The sequence below is a fragment of the Arvicanthis niloticus genome, chromosome 23 (assembly GCF_011762505.2).
Source record: "Arvicanthis niloticus isolate mArvNil1 chromosome 23, mArvNil1.pat.X, whole genome shotgun sequence".
NCBI lineage: Eukaryota > Metazoa > Chordata > Mammalia > Rodentia > Muridae > Arvicanthis > Arvicanthis niloticus.
This window is the reverse complement of record NC_133430.1, coordinates 7,459,280-7,474,941: the sequence shown is the minus strand read 5'-3', so window position 1 is coordinate 7,474,941 and position 15,662 is coordinate 7,459,280. Positions and strand designations below refer to the sequence as shown.

At 54.7% G+C, this 15,662-nt stretch overlaps 1 protein-coding gene across 4 annotated transcripts; it reads left to right on the top strand.

Moving 5' to 3' along the window:
- Positions 1–13,645, top strand: Exoc3l4 (exocyst complex component 3 like 4). Of its 4 annotated transcripts, XM_076921099.1 has the most exons (14): positions 1–279; positions 1,152–1,256; positions 3,691–3,847; positions 4,472–4,887; positions 5,791–6,445; positions 7,362–7,473; positions 7,667–7,789; positions 8,077–8,177; positions 8,323–8,403; positions 9,922–10,036; positions 10,455–10,574; positions 10,653–10,805; positions 11,432–11,553; positions 12,680–13,645. In XM_076921099.1, exons 4-14 carry the CDS (start codon positions 4,488–4,490, stop codon positions 12,858–12,860), a joined length of 2,163 nt encoding a protein of 720 aa, XP_076777214.1. In that variant the 5' UTR covers positions 1–279; positions 1,152–1,256; positions 3,691–3,847; positions 4,472–4,487; the 3' UTR covers positions 12,861–13,645. The 4 variants fall into 4 exon arrangements, with proteins under 4 accessions (XP_076777214.1, XP_076777218.1, XP_076777216.1 ...); XM_076921103.1 differs by lacking the exon at positions 3,691–3,847; XM_076921101.1 differs by lacking the exons at positions 1–279; positions 1,152–1,256 and adding an exon at positions 1,280–3,020 and having other exon boundaries at positions 3,762–3,847.
- The last annotated feature ends 2,017 nt before the right edge of the window (positions 13,646–15,662 follow it).

Genomic DNA, 15,662 nt, shown 5'->3' with positions numbered 1-15,662 from the left:
AAGCTGGGATCAGGCTCAGGCAAGCTCCAGGGCTGTGACTGATCAAAGGTTACAGTGGCTGTCTCTGGAATGAGAGGGATGGAACTTTTCTGAAAGCGAAAGTATGGGGTCTGAGTAGAGAGTGGGCCTGGGCGGTCCTGTGGCTGGGAAGTCCCAGCTGTTGGTCAACCAATTGGACTGTGCTGGCAGCCTCTCTCCTGGACCTGGTCTCAGGATCCTGCTTGGCTGGCTTCCCTAGGACGTCTGCTGCCTGGGTACAGTTGTCTCCTTGCATATCAGGTACGACCCCGCCAGGTGGGGTAGGAGGGTATGAGGGTGTTTGGGGCAGATGGTGGGGACTCAAGAGGCTGAGACTCCTCTGGCTCTGTTAATTGGCTTTGTGGTCAAGGGTCTGGGCTCCAAGCCCAGGCCAGCTGAGCTTGGAGCCCAGACCCTTGAGGAGTAAGTACCAGCTCAGCCACAGAAGATATGTACACATCTGAATATATAGACAGCCACACATACTTGCAGAGAGCAGAGACATCCATGGGCATAGACATACAGTCACAGACACAGAAGACACACACGCACAGAGGCAATCACACACACGGGGAGGCACTGGGACCAGCATGAAGATCTGCAAAGCTGAAACACACCTAAGTGTCGACGTACACAATCGTGGCAGGGACACACCATTTTCCTTGGGTATCTTACATTGATTTATCAGCCCCTTCATGGGCCAGGCTCATTCCCTGCTACCTGGGGGCTCCTGGCCAAGTAGCAGAGAGATCTCAGATCATGTAACTACTATCTAGTGTACCTCAGTGGCTGATGGCTACGGGGGTGGGGGGGGTGTTGTTCATATTTTGGCAACTGTGAAGGGAGCCTGCGTCTTTTTTAAAATAGGCCTGGCTGGCACATAGAACAGCTACCGATCGTGTTTGCAAATTCAACACATGAAATTTACTAAACTCTTGTTATTCCCATAATAACCACGCTTGGGATTGTTCGGCAGGCAGCTCTAGCTGATTAAAATGGCGATCTGAACCGCTTCTCTCTGGCATCTGCAGCTCTTACTGATTTCCCCTTGCCTTGTTGACTTAACTAGATCTCGAAGGCGAACACTGAGGAGGATTGAAACCATATTTTCTTGCCCCGTTCCATATTTCCAGGAAAGGACTCAGCTTGCAGGGAAAGTTTCAAGGCTTGAGCGCCACAGCCGGCCGGCAGTGATTACCCCGGAGGCTTCGAAGGACAGAGGATAGCCAGGTCCTACGGTAGGTGGGGAGGAAGGATGTGGTTTGCCCCAGAGAGAAACAGAGAGTGGGAGTTGGTGCAAGAGGGAAGAGCTAGAAAAAGGCAGAAACAAGGCTGGAAGCAGTGGAGATCTAGACCTAACGTCATGGCCACAGCTGAGGGCCATGCTGACTTCTCTGTACCTGGCCTTGCAGTTGGTACTGACTGGGAAAGAGGTGAGCTTAGGGCCCAGACTGTTGTGGGTCTGTGGGATCTTGAAGCTTAGTGTCATGTCAGTTAGGGAGTGACAGCAGTGGAGGTAGGAGATAGGGGACTAAAAAAGGCCTTGTGGCCACAGAGGGAAGGCATGAGGGTGGGGTCCACAGATCGTCCCGGTGGGCACCAGAATGACACCTGAACAGGCCACCCTTGGGTGGGGCACCCATCCACACTGGAGAGTCCATACTTCTGAACTGTATTCTTGGGTGAGAAAGAGAGGAGACAGATGACTCTCAAGCCTGAAGGAGGCTCTGTCACAGTAGACAGCCTTGAGGAGGCAGATGACACAGAGCTGAGGATTCCTGGGATGAAGGGAACTCCCTTGGTCCTAAAAGCCAGGTCCAATTTGGAGACTAAGGAGAGAGGGGATCAGGAGGGGACACAGCTCAAGAGGGGAACCAAAAAAACCCGGCACATTCAGCAGGGTGGAGGGTGTCTCATGAGCTAACGTGAGTAGCAGGAATGAAGCAAAGAATTGTCAATCTAGAAAAAAAGAGAAGAATTTGAATGTCAAGCTATAGGGCTTGGGATAGCTTGAGGGCATTGGGAGTCACAGAAGGGGAGGTCAAGAATGGTTTGGGTAGCTGCTGGGAGTTGCAGAGCCAAAAGTGGTAAGGCTGCAGCACAGGGGCTGTTTGGTGGCCATGATGGCCCTTTAGCACAGCCCTGGTTTGATATGAAGGTGGGTGAGTACCGTGAGCCCAAAAATTCCTGTGTAGCCTGCCATGAAATTTCATGTGTCCAGCTGCCCCTCCTTATTCAGAATCTGCCTCCAGGCTCCCCTGGAAAGTCTGCCAAGTCTGACTGTCTTGCAGCTCTCACAGGGAAAAGAAATCTTTGGGGGAACACCTGATCCTCTAGTCAGGAACACACACCAACCACCCGTTGTCCTTAGCTTCTGAAGAGACATGGTAGGCCAGGCTGAGTGGCTTGAGACTGGATCCTACCCCTCTCTGAGCACTGGGTTTCTCAAATGGAGCAGATGACACCTCAGGGGGAATAGTGGGGATCAGATCTGTGTCAGCACTGGGCTGGACACATAGTCAGTGCTTAGTAAATCAAGATGAACTCTTACCAACCAAGGCAGGGCCCGTCTTATCCTTTCCCCGCACCCCTGTGGTCAGGGAGGCCAGAGAATTCAACAGGGTCAGGTGCCATCTCCCACATTAGGCACGGAAGGTCACCACAGAAGGAGGCCAACCAGAAACTACCATTTAATGTCAGGTCTATGCGGGACAGGGTTCCTGAACTTGGGTGCCATGCAGGATGATGACCTGTGGTCAGGGTGGGGCTGATAAGACCGCAGCCAATCATCTGGGCTTCCCTCCCTCCCCTGAGCTTCCTTGAAGCTGCCAGTGGCCTCCGGAGCTCCAGAAATGTAGGCCTCAGCTGACTCCAACAGATACCTTGCTGGAGGGCTAAACCCTAGGGGATGGCCTCTGTCCAGCGTGCCTTAAGTCCCAGGGAAGGGCAGTTGCTTTTTGACTCACCCAGGGGTCTGGCCTGCTTGGATTTGTCCTGCTATGGTAGGAAGCCCTGAAGAGGGCTGGGAGCTATGTCTCTGTTGGGTCAAGCCTCTCTACCTCCTCCTTCTCTTCTTTCTTTTTAAAAAAGATTTATTTATTTGCTTTATGGTGTATGTGTGTGTGTGTGTTTTGCTTGGATGTTTGTCTGTGTAACATGTGCATGTAACTGGAGTTACAGATGCCTGGGGGCCACTGTGTGGGTGCTGGGAATTGAACATGGGTCCTCTGCAAGAGCAAGTAGTGCTCCTAACCACTGAACCATCTTTTCAGCCCCACCCAGCCCTTCTTTTTGCCCTTTCTCGAAGGGCATAAAAGGAGCTTGCTGGCCCAATACCATCCCCCACCCATGTCTGGCTTGCACAATGTGGTGGGCAGGAGGTTCCAGTGGCTGGGAAGGCTGTCTCTTCTCTTCCACCCCTAGCTAAACATACGGTCAGAAAAGCAAACAGCCAGGCTTTGCTAGCTAAAGGGAATGTGATGGTGGTGCCTGTCAGGGGCCTGAGCAGTGCGTGTCTCCCGTGCTCTTGAGACCCCCACCCACAGATCTCGTGTGGTGAAGGTTGGGGTTTGGCAAGTGGGGGGGGGGTGCAGTAGGTGGGGAAATATACTGGGATTCCTCAGCTCCAGGTTAAATATAGACCTGAAGCCCCTCCCACCACCTTCCCTTCAGGCTGCGTGGTGAAGATAAGTGACTGGGTGCCTGAGGCCAGGGCCCTAGGGCACCATTGTACCCTCCTCCAGATCCAAGGCATCCAGGCCAGGAAGGGAAAGCTTCTTAAGAAGCTTCCTGTTTGAGCAGAAGTGATCCTGCCTTTTGTGCTGAAGGGGTGAGTCTCTGGAGAGGATAAAGGGGGACTGTGGGAAGAAGGGATTGGGAGAGGTTTAGGCCTTAGAATCTAAAATCCTAGAAATTTGGGATATGGGTACTGGGCCCTGCCCTTGTGGGTTGTGGGTTGGGCTGGTTCCCAGAATAAGCTTTCTCGATCCTCCTTTGAATTCAAATGGGAATAACTCAGGCTCAGTGAAGGCGGACACCTGGGAGAGAGCCTTCTGGGAATGACACCAGGAAGGCATTCTTTTTGTTTTGTTTTGTTTTTTTTTTCCGAGACAGGGTTTCTCTGTGTAGCCCTGGCTGTCTTGAACTCACTCTGTAGACCAGGCTGGCCTCGAACTCAGAAATCCACCTGCCTCTGCCTCTCAAGTGCTGGAATTAAAGGCGTGCGCCACCACTGCCTGGCTCAGGAAGGCATTCTGCTGGCAAAAGCTGAGGCATCCTAAGCACCAATTGCACGGGGCATGCAGAAGGCTCTGGCCAACCCAGAAGAGGCAAAGCCTTTCTGCACCATGTTTCAGGATCTCCCGAACCCCAGAGTTTAAGCAGGGTTGTGTGTCTGCTTCCCAGGCTGGGCTGGGTGCCCTCCAGGCCTCTTGAGCTGCTTTCTCACCTTTAGCTCTCCAGCTACCAAGATGCCATTGCCGCAGACAGGGGCCCCTGGGTCAGAGCTTAAAAGTCCCAGGGAGCCTAGGAAGTCACAGACCCTCCCTGCGATCACCTGGAAGTCCAACAGTATGAAAGAGCAAAGCACCAACCATGGCGACAGCATGAAACCCAGCCTGGGCATGCTGAAGCGGACCCTTTTCCGGACCAGCCTGCAAGCTTCAACCCACAAGGCCAAGGAGGACCCCGGCCTGTTCAGGAGGAGCTCCCACTTCCTGTTCAGGTCCTTGAGACGGGCCCTAGATGAAGGAAGAACTGCTGGACACCCCCAAGGCACTGCTGTACCAGAGAAGCCCTCCAAAGTCACAGATGGTGTCAGCAGACAGGCAGCCACTGGGACGGAGGCTGAGGATCCAGAACCCCAGGCAGGTAAGGGCTCACACAACACTGAGAGATAAAACAGAGGGGCCACGAGCTGAGATGGGTACCCTGACAGACTCTCCTTGAGACCTAATTCACCCAAATTCTGCCTCCCGCGCAAATTTGTTTTAGTATCTAGCAAGGGAAGCCCTTTCCTCTCAACACAGCCCCTGGGCAAATGAGAAACACCCGGCTCAGCTAAGTGACTTGCTTGGTGTTTTACAGCTAACCAGTAAGAGGTGGGATTTGAACCCAGATCTGAATGACTGTAGAATTATAAACCATGCACAAGACCTTTCACAGCCTGGCCCCTTGAACAAACCCATCCTAGGCATTGGGCTCTGACCATAGGGTCACAGAGGTTCATAGAAGCCATGGTTACTTGGAGGAGCAGCTAAGGGACTGTTCCGGGGAGGACAAATGGAACTTGGACTCTGAAGAAGGGATCCAGCTAAAGTAGAGAACTCCTCAAACGTGGGATGGGAAGAGAACAGCAGAGAGGCTGGCTCTGGGCCTAAGGGCAGGACACACCCTGCCCGAGCTCTGACCCTATTAGACCTGTAATTACAGCCACATATGAGGTCACCAGGACCAGCTCAGCAGATATGGAAGAGAGGATTGGGGGGTGGGGGATGCAAGGTAGAAGGTACTGGTTACAATATAGGCAGCTGTGCAGTCAGGAACTAACCCAAATTGCTGTTTTCAGCCAGGTTTGGGGCCCTGACATTGTTCCTTCTAATGTGACTAGTAACAGGGATCCGGGCAGGTAGAGCAACTCAGTTGTGCACAGAACATCTGGGTAGTGGCCAGGCGGCCCAGCCCAAAGCTCCCAGTGCAACCTAGACGGCTGCATTGGTACCAGGACCCAGAGTTGGTCCCTCTCATTGTTCCCTTTCTTACTTGCGGTTGCAGAAAGTAAATCCGTGGCAGACCTGATCACTGAGCGGCAGCTAGTGAAGGCCTTTGAACAGCTGAGGTACCTGGAGACGCAGCTAGTAGCTGACAAAACGTCACGCACCTTTACACAGGACCCCACCGCCTATGCGCGGCGCGCTATGGACCTTTGTCTGCATTACGACGGAATGGCTGCGGAGATCGGAGCCATTGTGCGCGAGGCGCTGAGTTCCGAAGGCGTGGATCGAGACGCCCTAGCGGAACTGGCCCAAGTGGTGCACTTGGAAGAGGAGGCCCATCATACCTCCCAGGCCGAGGGTGATTTCTTGAGCACACCCCGCCACTGGCGTCAGCACTGGGAGAACGCGGTGCGCCTCAGCGCTCAGGAGCGCGTGCAGCAGGCAGGCGCCAAAATCATCCCTGGGGCTGCGGAGGGCGCATCCGACCTAGCCCAGCTTCTGGCTGAGCTCGGTGGCGTGGTTCGCCAAGACCTGCAGAAGGTGCGATTAGAGATGCAGCCAGCTTACGAAGCCACCGACTTCCCAGTGTGGGAGACCTACTTGCGGGCCTTCCACAGCGCTGTGGCCCAGCGCCTGCAGGAGCTGGCGCGAGACGCCCGCGGCTGTGAGCAGCTCTATGTGCTGTTAGACTGGGCCGCTAATGTTTATGGCAGGTGAGGCCTGAGCTAGGTAGGGTGTTTTAGGCAGGAGCAGGTACCACTAACCACCAGGAGACCACGGAAAATGACTGCAAGAACATAGGGCACCTTCCCTTCTCATCGCTGGCATAAACGATGGGGCACGAGGAAGACTGGGGACTTGGTCATCCTTTGTGTGCTCCCATCCCAGGTTTTCCTAAGGGACTAACCCATGTACAGGTTCCCAAAGTAAGACAATCTCTCTAGTGCGCTTCTCACCGGTGCCAGGAGCCCTATAGCGCAAGGCTAGCTCATAAGATGGCTGCAAATGGGAAAGGGCTGCTTTCCAGTCAGAGAATCACTCAGCTTGCGTTCCCTCTGGATGGGCACTCACATGCAGAGTGCAGCCTGCAGGGGGGCTTCCAGCCTTGGTACCTGCTGTCAACAAGGGTGTTTTAGGTTTCCAAATGAATGGGCCGCAGTTTTGCCACTGGCAAGAATGCATAACAGAGAAGGCTGCCGAAGTCCTGGCGCCTTTTAATTGCTGTGCAATCTCAAACCATTATCAGCCCCCTGTCTGGGACACCCTGATTTGGTTTAGATGATGCTGGGGCCGGAGGATGTCGCTTACAGCTCAGTCTTTGAATGTAGGCTACCCATGAGGGCAGAGGTCACATTGAGGCAGTCTGGCAGAGGCCCATCTGAACAGCTACTTAAGCATTCTGATCAGGACCAGCTGCTTGCTTGTCAAGAAGTCTGCCTCTTCCAGAGGTTTCTGGGAAGGAAGTGATGGCATTGAACTCTGGAGGGTAGGGAATGGAATGTGTCCACAGAAGTTCAGAACTCTAATGGTGACTTTAGACTTTGCCCTAGGTTAGGGAGAGGATGCTGGTGGAGCATCAGAGCCCCGCCTGGGTCCTAACAACTCCCTCACCCCATCTTGCTTTTTCAGTCCTGACTTCCTGGGCGCCCCAGACTTGGCGTTGCCCACCGAACCGCTGCCCCCACTCCTAGAGCCTGCTCTGTGGGCTCGACTGGAAAGTGACTACACTCGCTTCCTAGAGGTGAGGCTGGGGAGGCTCCGGGCTCCAGAGGCTTGAAGTGGAGGATTGGGGTTGTGCTGGCTGTAAGATGGGACCGTGACTGGAGTCCGGTGACGCTAGTTCCTGAAGGCGCAAAATGGAGTTCGGAAGGCAGAGGGCGCCCTTACCTTCCTCCTGGAAAGCTTCTCACCACAGACCACTCCTAACCCTACAGACCAAGATCACAAGCTGTTTTGACAGCATCTTGCAGCTGGAACAGAATCGCTGGGAAGCGGGCGAGGACCGGGAAGTGCTGCAGGGCCTCTACCACGCGCCCCTGTCCATTGATGTGCACATGGTGCGCCCGGGAGGGGGCTGAAGGAAGGGCTTGCGTTCAGGACTCAGACAAATGATCGAGATCCCTCAGAGCTAAGAGCTAAGTTTTACTGAGAGAGGAACCTGTGGGGTGATCTAGACTCCTGGGGTACATGGCCAGGCTAAGCCACAGCTCTCGGTTCTGCCGGTGCACTCTGGTAGTGGGGGTTGGAGGAAGATGTCTCTCTCATTGGGGCCACTGACAACCTGCAGTGAGGGGTGGACTGGGTTGGGGACTCAACTGCTCTCAGCATGTGGCATATCTGGCAGCTGGTAGCTGAGCACGTGAAGGCGGCTGGCGCAATCTCCGCGGAGCTGGAGGCCACCACCCTGCAGATCTGCGCGCGTGCGCTCTGCCTCTTTGTGCCCAGGTGCGGGTGGCATTCTCTGCCAGGGAAGGGTGCCCCGGAATGGGTGGGGTCCACTGGTGGACTGAGTGTGAGGCCCTCATCACTGGTGAGGACCTAACGAGGGCGCAGACCTGAAGTCAGAGGAATAATTCTTTCCGATCTCCAGGTTTGAAAAGGCTTTTCTGGCATCGAAGGCGGTGAGCGAATGGTACCTGGGTGCTTACATTAACGCCTGCGTGGAGCTGAGGTAGGTCGCCCCAGCTCCAGGACATTGCCAGGCACTGCCAGCAGGAGGCGCGCGAAGTCAGGAAAAGAGATCAGAAGCAGCGGCAGCGGTTTGGGGCAGGAGTGGTGGAAGCTTAGTGTGGGTTCTTGTGGGTACCTCAAGGCCTTCCGGGATCATCCCCTCTTCGCCTTGGCCTTAACGTGCTCAGCAGTGCTAGGGCCCTGGAACGAATAAGGGCCTCCAAGGCTGACCAGAGGCTGAGGAGATAGGGTCACCCTGGTCCCTGAGCTACTTGTCTATTCCCTCCATCCCATTCCGTTCTTTTTCCCGAGTTTACCTTCTCCTCTAAAGTCCCCCCACCCCCACCCCTGAGTCCCACCCTACACCATCCTGGGTGCCTCTATCCCCAGAAGGCAAGGTCCTCTCTACTTGGCAGAGACTGTTACTGGCACTCCAGACTACACCAAGTGGCCTCTTCTCCACAGACATGCTAGTCTGGGGAATACAGCCATCTGGGCCACCTTGTGGGTTTGGATCCAGCGTTGCCCATTGTTGGCTATGTGCCCTGGAACAAGTCACTTCATCTTGATGCCTCTTTCCTCTTCTAACAAAGCCAGAGCCTGTTTCCTCAGGCTGTGGGGACTGAGTCCATATGAACTGTCTATGAGCAGTGTGATACACTATGTGCCTGCTTCATCCACCCAAGGTGACTTCCCAAGGCTAGGGTACCAAGTACAGACAGTCAAGTGGATGCTAGTGCAACCAGTAACCCATGCAGCTAGGAGTTGAAGCAGGCCTGCCTGTGCCCAAAGGAAGATCACAGAGGTGCTCAGCTTCCCAGGATGAGCTCACCTAACTGTGCCAGGCTAGTCTTCAGCTCTGGAGGGACTTAGCTCCAGGAAGCAGTCCCCTGTCCTTGATAGGCAGCACTCTACTGAGTATAGCCTGCTCCTCAGTTTTCTCAGCAATGAAATGGGACATCGTCATCCTTAGAGGCAGGGTTGAAGCTCATTGGAGAGTTTGTGCCAGGCATAGCTATCCCATCACCAAGAGGTATGGAGGGCTGTCTCAAAGCTGCCAGATGGGACCTATGTCATGGTGCTGAGCTGCCTGCCACCCTGCTGCCAGAGTTAATGACTGGCTCTCAGGGCTTTAATGTCCTTTTATTCAGTTCTGCCCTCATGGGTGCTATGTGGCACACCTCCAGGGAATGCCCTTCACGGCAAAGTCTAAACCAGTGGTTCTCAACCTGTGGGTCGCGACCCCTTTCACAGCAGTCATCTATCAGATACCTTGCATATCAGATATTTGCATCATGCTTCATTGCACTTATGAAGAAGCAGCTAAAATAATTTTATGCTTGGGCCAGCACAACACGAAGAACTGCATTAAAGGGTGGCAGCATTAGGAAGATCGAGAACCACTGGCAAATGAGCAGAGGCAGAGCAGTGGTGCCCAGTCTGCAGGGGTGTGCTGGTGGGGCTTGCCTCTACCTGTTTTCCCTTGCCTAGCTGATTCTTTGTCTTGGCTCCTCCCCAGAACCAGTCTTCTGGCCAGGTTCCCAGAAACCATAAAGGAACTGGAGAAACCCCTGGTGGCTGCCACCAATAACTTCCAGAAACATTTGCTCCAGATTGTACAGCAAGACATGCAGGTGAATTGGATGCTTTCTATGCCTGGGAGACGCCCATCTATGCCCTAAAGTTCCAGGCCTGGGTCACGGCATTCTTTTGCTCTACATGCGTTCTCCCTGAGCAAAGGCAGTTGGGAAGCACCCACCATCCCATTGCAACTCCTTCCACTCAGTGATCAACACCTAAGCTTTGGGATGGTGGGTCAAGAAATAAGGCCTTAAAGCCCCTTGACCAGACACTCAAGGTGCACCCAGCACACACGCTAAGCACGGCCTGACAAGACTCTCAGACTCAAACCATGCCCATTGGAGGAGGCATTATAGGAACGACCCAGTGACAAAATCTGTGTCTAAGAAAGAGGACTGCGCAAGAGAGCCCAGCAGTGAAGGGGGTTAGGAATGGTGAAGAGAGCTCACTCCCACGCCCTTCTGTCCCCAGCCACTATTCAAGGTGCTGTATACCAAGAGCTGGCTCACACAGGACACGCTGCGTCCCCTCATGGACAAGGTGGTGGACTTTGCACATCACCTTGAGCATGTGACCCCACCACTGGCACAGGTACCAGGAAGTGGGTGGCTGGCACGGGTGTATAGGGCCAATGGCTTTGATCCTGACCCTACCCTCTCACTCTCCCAGGAGACTCTGCAGGAGGTGCATCGTTTTGTGGTCCGTGAATACCTGGGGCAGGTGCTGAGGCCCCACGAGAGGTTCAGTGGCCTGGATCGAGTGAACGGCTCCCATAAGATGAACCTGGATGCTCAGGCCATTAGCAACACTTTCCAGGGCTTGGTAGGAGCAGCGTCTGAATGTCAAGAGGCCTCAGTCTCTGGCCAGCAAACCCAGCAAGGCAACCCCTAATGGTCCTGGAAAGAGCTCTTACAGCGGGTGCAGGAGGGTACTGCAGAAAAGAGCTTCCGCTAGGTGGCGCTTCCGCTAGGCGGCTCTTCAGACTCCATAGGGAAAATGGCAGCGGTACTGGACTCTAAAGGGGCGGGCCCAGGTGGGGATGTCCCTTTACATTGCATTTGCATACATTTGTGGATGAAGGCAAAGAGATGAGAGTTATAATGGGCAAAGTCTGTGGAAGATCTTTCCCCTCTGGGACCGGACCAGGAACACTTTGAGCCCAAACCCTTTATCTGGGCTGCTGGTCTTCTACTGCTGACAGGTTCCAATAAATACTTTCCTGGTCAGGGTTCGGATTTCCTGTCTGTGCAGACAGGAAGACAACTCTCCAGAATCATTGCAGATGCCCATTCTGTGGAATCTCATTCCCTGACTCCGTGGAATCTTACTATGGGCAAGCCACCCGCGGCAGACACACGGGAAGGGTGTTTCTGGGCACTACAGGAGAGGTTGTAGGCAGGGAGTTCTTGGGGGAGGTGGACCACGCACATATCTCCCTGTCTCCTTAGGGCTCTGAAGCCAAGTGGCTGGACCAAGCCATCCTGTCCGTGGCTGAGATCCTTGGTGAGACATACAAAGACGACATCCGGCGGCACCTGGAAACACTTATACGGAGCTACCCGGACATCAGGTTTGCAGACCCTCCTCCCCCACTAGCTTCTAACGGAGAGAGTCAGGGGTCACTGGAATCTGGCACTCACGCCTTCAGTAAAATCCTATTGGCTGTGAGTGCAGACAGGGAATAGAGGGAAGAGGGAGCTTGTCCTGGCAGAGAGAACTGTGGCTTAGCCGGGAAGCGAACCGCGACGGACTCGTGTGCGCATGCCCGCGAGGAAGGGGCACGGGGAGCGTAGGCAAGCGGGCCATCCCCTCCCTACTGTTCTCCACCATCAGTGGACGATGCACCCACACTCTCGGGCTCAGACCCTCTCTGGAAGCCCTCTAAGGCCTGGACAGGAGCGAGGAGGCTCGGATCCCGGGCCGTGTGGGGCAGTGAGTCATCGGAGCCCTTAGAAATCCGGGTTCGGCTCTCTTCGGTGCTCTTGGAGATTCCGGGATGGAAAGGCCTCTGAAAGTCCCTGGTCCGGCCCCTTCCCTGGCTCTGCTGCTCGCAGCTTGTTTTCCCGGTAGATTTTGGATATGGATGACGACCCCGTTAGCCCCTTCTAAGTTTCCACTTTCCCTACCGCTCCTAGGGGGTTCCCCAACTGGGGTTTGGCCCTCCCTCCCTGGGGCTCCATGGGTGGTACCGGATGGCTGCGGGGATCCAGTGGGGAGGCAGTGACTCAAGGTGCCCCTTTGTACCTGCCCCTCCCCACGTCCACCCCTCCACTTCTCCTGCCCCCCACACACCTCCGCTCTGTCTCGAACAGTGTGAGGACAATCCCCAACCTGCTGCCTGGCCTGGCCTCTACCTCCCTAGCAGTCTGCCAGTTTCTGGAGCCTTCCCAAGATCAGATTTCTTGCGTTGCCTCTGCGCAGAGCTTCTTTCCGCTGCGCATGCCCTGTTTCATGCCTGTGTGTTCTAGGTCCAGTTACTGTGCACCCCTAGGCTCACACTCCCGCCTCCTTTTAGAGCCCCAATCCCTCCCGGCCTGGAATAGCCCCAGTCTTTCAGCCTCTCTGACCCAGCTCCAAGAATGCTGGGTGAATCATACTTCCTCCCAAACCTGGGTTCCTGCCCTCCCTGGGGGTGGGGGAGAGAGCTGGAGAGTGCCAGGGGCCACCCCTGAAGCGAGGACCCTATGTCTCTACAGGCGAGACCACATTCTGGCCATTCTGGCACTACGCAGACTCGGCCGCCGCCGGAACCAGAATCTCTTGCAACACACTCAAGACCTGCTGAGGGCAGCCCACGAGATCAGGTCCTCACACCGCGTGCTCTTTGAGGAGATTGAAGTGCCCACCTCTGTGGACGTGCTCATCACCTGCATCTAGGGCTGAAGAGTGAGCAGGAGCCTCATAGGCAGAGGATCTGTCACCCTCCCCACGACTGACCCCAAGTTGGGAGCCCAGTGAGTCACTCTGGCTCTACCCCCAGCTCTGAAGCCTGGGGCCATGGAATTTTTGGTCTCCGCTGCCTGGATACTCAGCCAGGGGGAGCCAAGAGATGAAGCACTCCAGGCATTTGTGGGGGAGTCTGGGCTGCCTCATCTCCTTGCGGGGATTTCAGGCCAGGGAAGGCTTCCCTTTCTAACTGCTCAGCACATCCACACTGTAGAGCGAAGCTGAGGATTCTAAAAATAAATGTGAATTAGAATAGTGACTAAGGTTGGGGAGGCTGAGCTGCTTAGGAGAGGCGGTGCTGGGTTGAATGAATGGGGTGCCCGAGCCAGTCCTGAGCAGGAAAGCCCCTGCTTGCAGTGGAATATCAAAACAGGAGCCTTAGCTCCCCTTTCAGAGGTTGTGTCACCAACACCCAAGGAGCAGTAACGGAGCAGTAAACAACCTTCCAGAGGACAAGCTCTCTGGATGTGTGCTTGCGCTGTACGCAGACAAGTGGGCAGGCAAGACACCTGTGCACAAAGTGAAAATGAATACATTTAACAAGCAACAACAAAGCAAAGCTAGACCCTCCCCCTAGCCTCAGGTACCGTAGTTCTGACCCAGAAGTAGACCGCACTCAGCCCCTTTCTAGACACTTGAGCCTCCTGAGTTCAGCAGTTGACGGTATTCTAGTTTCATGTAGGAGGGACTTTCAAGCAATAAAATTTGCCAGGTCACTGTGTGGTGGTGGTGTATGGGTGGGAAGGTAACCTTGCTGGTTTCAGCCTGGGATACATTTCCAGGAGACAGTGTACCTGCGCTCTAGATAGCTTGAAATTTGTCTATAGCCCGTGGGGAAAGGCTGGAGACCTAGTTGCCTTGTTGGCTCCAATTCCCCGGGAGGATGTGAGCCAAACCAGGACTAACAGAGTTGATGGCACTGAGATGTGATGGTTGCACAGGGTGGTGATGGCTTCCTTACCCTACCTACTGTTGCCCAGCAGACTGCCACTGTGGCTTTGGGCTTGACCCTGACACTAGCTTTTGTGGGGACAAGTAACTGCAGGTGGTCTGGGGTCCCAAAAGCCCAGTGAAGTTCCCTCTTCAAGAGTAAGACCAGGGTTCTAAAATGCTGCAGTGTGAGAGAGGTGGGCAAAGCATCTTTCTCTCCCAGACCCTTCTCCTGTGCTGAGATGGGGGGTGGATTGGGGGTATGGGGGGACACAGAGCTAAGTCTGAGTCTGCTGGGAGCCCTGGGATAGATGTCCGGAACTCTTAGTTCCTTCTAGGGGCAGGGGTCAGGGGTGGTATGACCAGCCCCTTCCCCCCACCGTCTGTATCAGGGCTGGATGCCAGCAGACCTGGGGAAGGCTGGAAGGGGAAGCAGGGAGGGAAGGGAGGGCAGGAATGAGGAAGTGCATTGCTGAGGTTCCCAGGCTCCAAAGCCAGAGGTGAAGGCCAGGAACTTGTACCTGTTGTTGACTGATAAAGCAGGTCTTCCTGCTAGTGGGGAAATTGAGGCCTGTAGAGGGCAAGTGGCCTGGAAACCTCATAGCCTGCACTTCAGGGTGTGAGAGGCACCTCTGTCATAGAGGAGGAAATGGCATTTCACAGGCCATGCGTCCCAGCTTGGTCCTACAGGTGCCCTTCCATAGGCATCAGAGTCCTCTGGCAGTGCAGACAAGTTCCTGAGAGGTAACAGAAAACTTGATCCTAGCCAGGGTACCCCCAGAGAGCCCTCCACCTCCCTCCACCCTACTTGTGAGTCTCGCCCCTCACCAGGACTGCAAGGCCCCAGCCTGGCTGGGCAGTACCACCCGGGCCTCAGGGCTGAGTGAGCTTCCTTGCCAAATTGAAGAAAAAGAGTTTAGTCCGAGCTCTGCAACTGTCTAGATCCAGAGTCTGTAATTGAGTCTTTGTGCCTGTCTGTGCCTCACTAATTCCAGCTGTGGAATGGGCATGCCTTCCAGCCAAAGGAGCTAGCATAGAGCTGGCTGAGGAGTGTGGGATAAGAGCTAGCCATGGAACCAGACCCCTGACATCCTTATGATGCTATCACCTAGTCAGGCCATAATCTGCAAAACAATGTTGAAAGTTGATCCTGAGTGCAGCCACGAGGGTGGGGAGGGTGGGGAATAGAATGGGACCTTGAGTGTTCAGGAGAACATAAGGTGGGTGGGTATCACTGGTTTAGAGAGATTCACAGGACATGCCCAAGGCTGAACAGCATCACGTTGCACGGAAGGCTTGGGCCTCGTCCTTCTTAGAACCTCGGACTGACTTCCTGAGGATTTCTAGACCTGGAAACAGGAAGTCTGGGTTTCCTGGCTGGAAGTGCACATTTAGAATACTGTACCTAATCTGAGGCGTGCCAGCATGTGCTCCTTTCTGTGTGTTCCTCTGAGCCCTGCAGTGACTGGGAGCTGGGCCCACCTTCCCAAGGTTCAGTCACAGGGACCAGAGGCCAAGGGAACAGTCAGAAAGACTGGCTGGGGACAAGAGGGTAGGCTCGAGTGGGGGACTCTGGCTGCTGGCTATTTAGCTCTGGCAGCATTGTGATTTGGGTGCCTGCTATCCCCCACTACCCAGAGAGACTCCTTAGGGTGTCTCTCTGGCCACCCTACTGTTTAGGACAAGCTTGAGGGGACATGAACTGTCTCTCAAAGCTATCCTGGGACTTCCGACTCCCTGATCAGTTGTCTGGTGGGTAAGCTGTGTGTGTGTGCGTGTGTGCGTGTGTGTGTGTGTGTGTGC

Coding starts and splice junctions, on each gene's coding strand:
- Exoc3l4 (XM_076921103.1), top strand. CDS start 4,488: ATGCCATTGCCGCAGACAGGGGCCCCTGGGTCAGAGCTTAAAAGTCCC. Junction 8,178..8,322: donor CTCTGCCTCTTTGTGCCCAG/GTGCGGGTGGCA, acceptor TCCGATCTCCAG/GTTTGAAAAGGCTTTTCTGG. Junction 10,806..11,431: donor GCAACACTTTCCAGGGCTTG/GTAGGAGCAGCG, acceptor CTGTCTCCTTAG/GGCTCTGAAGCCAAGTGGCT.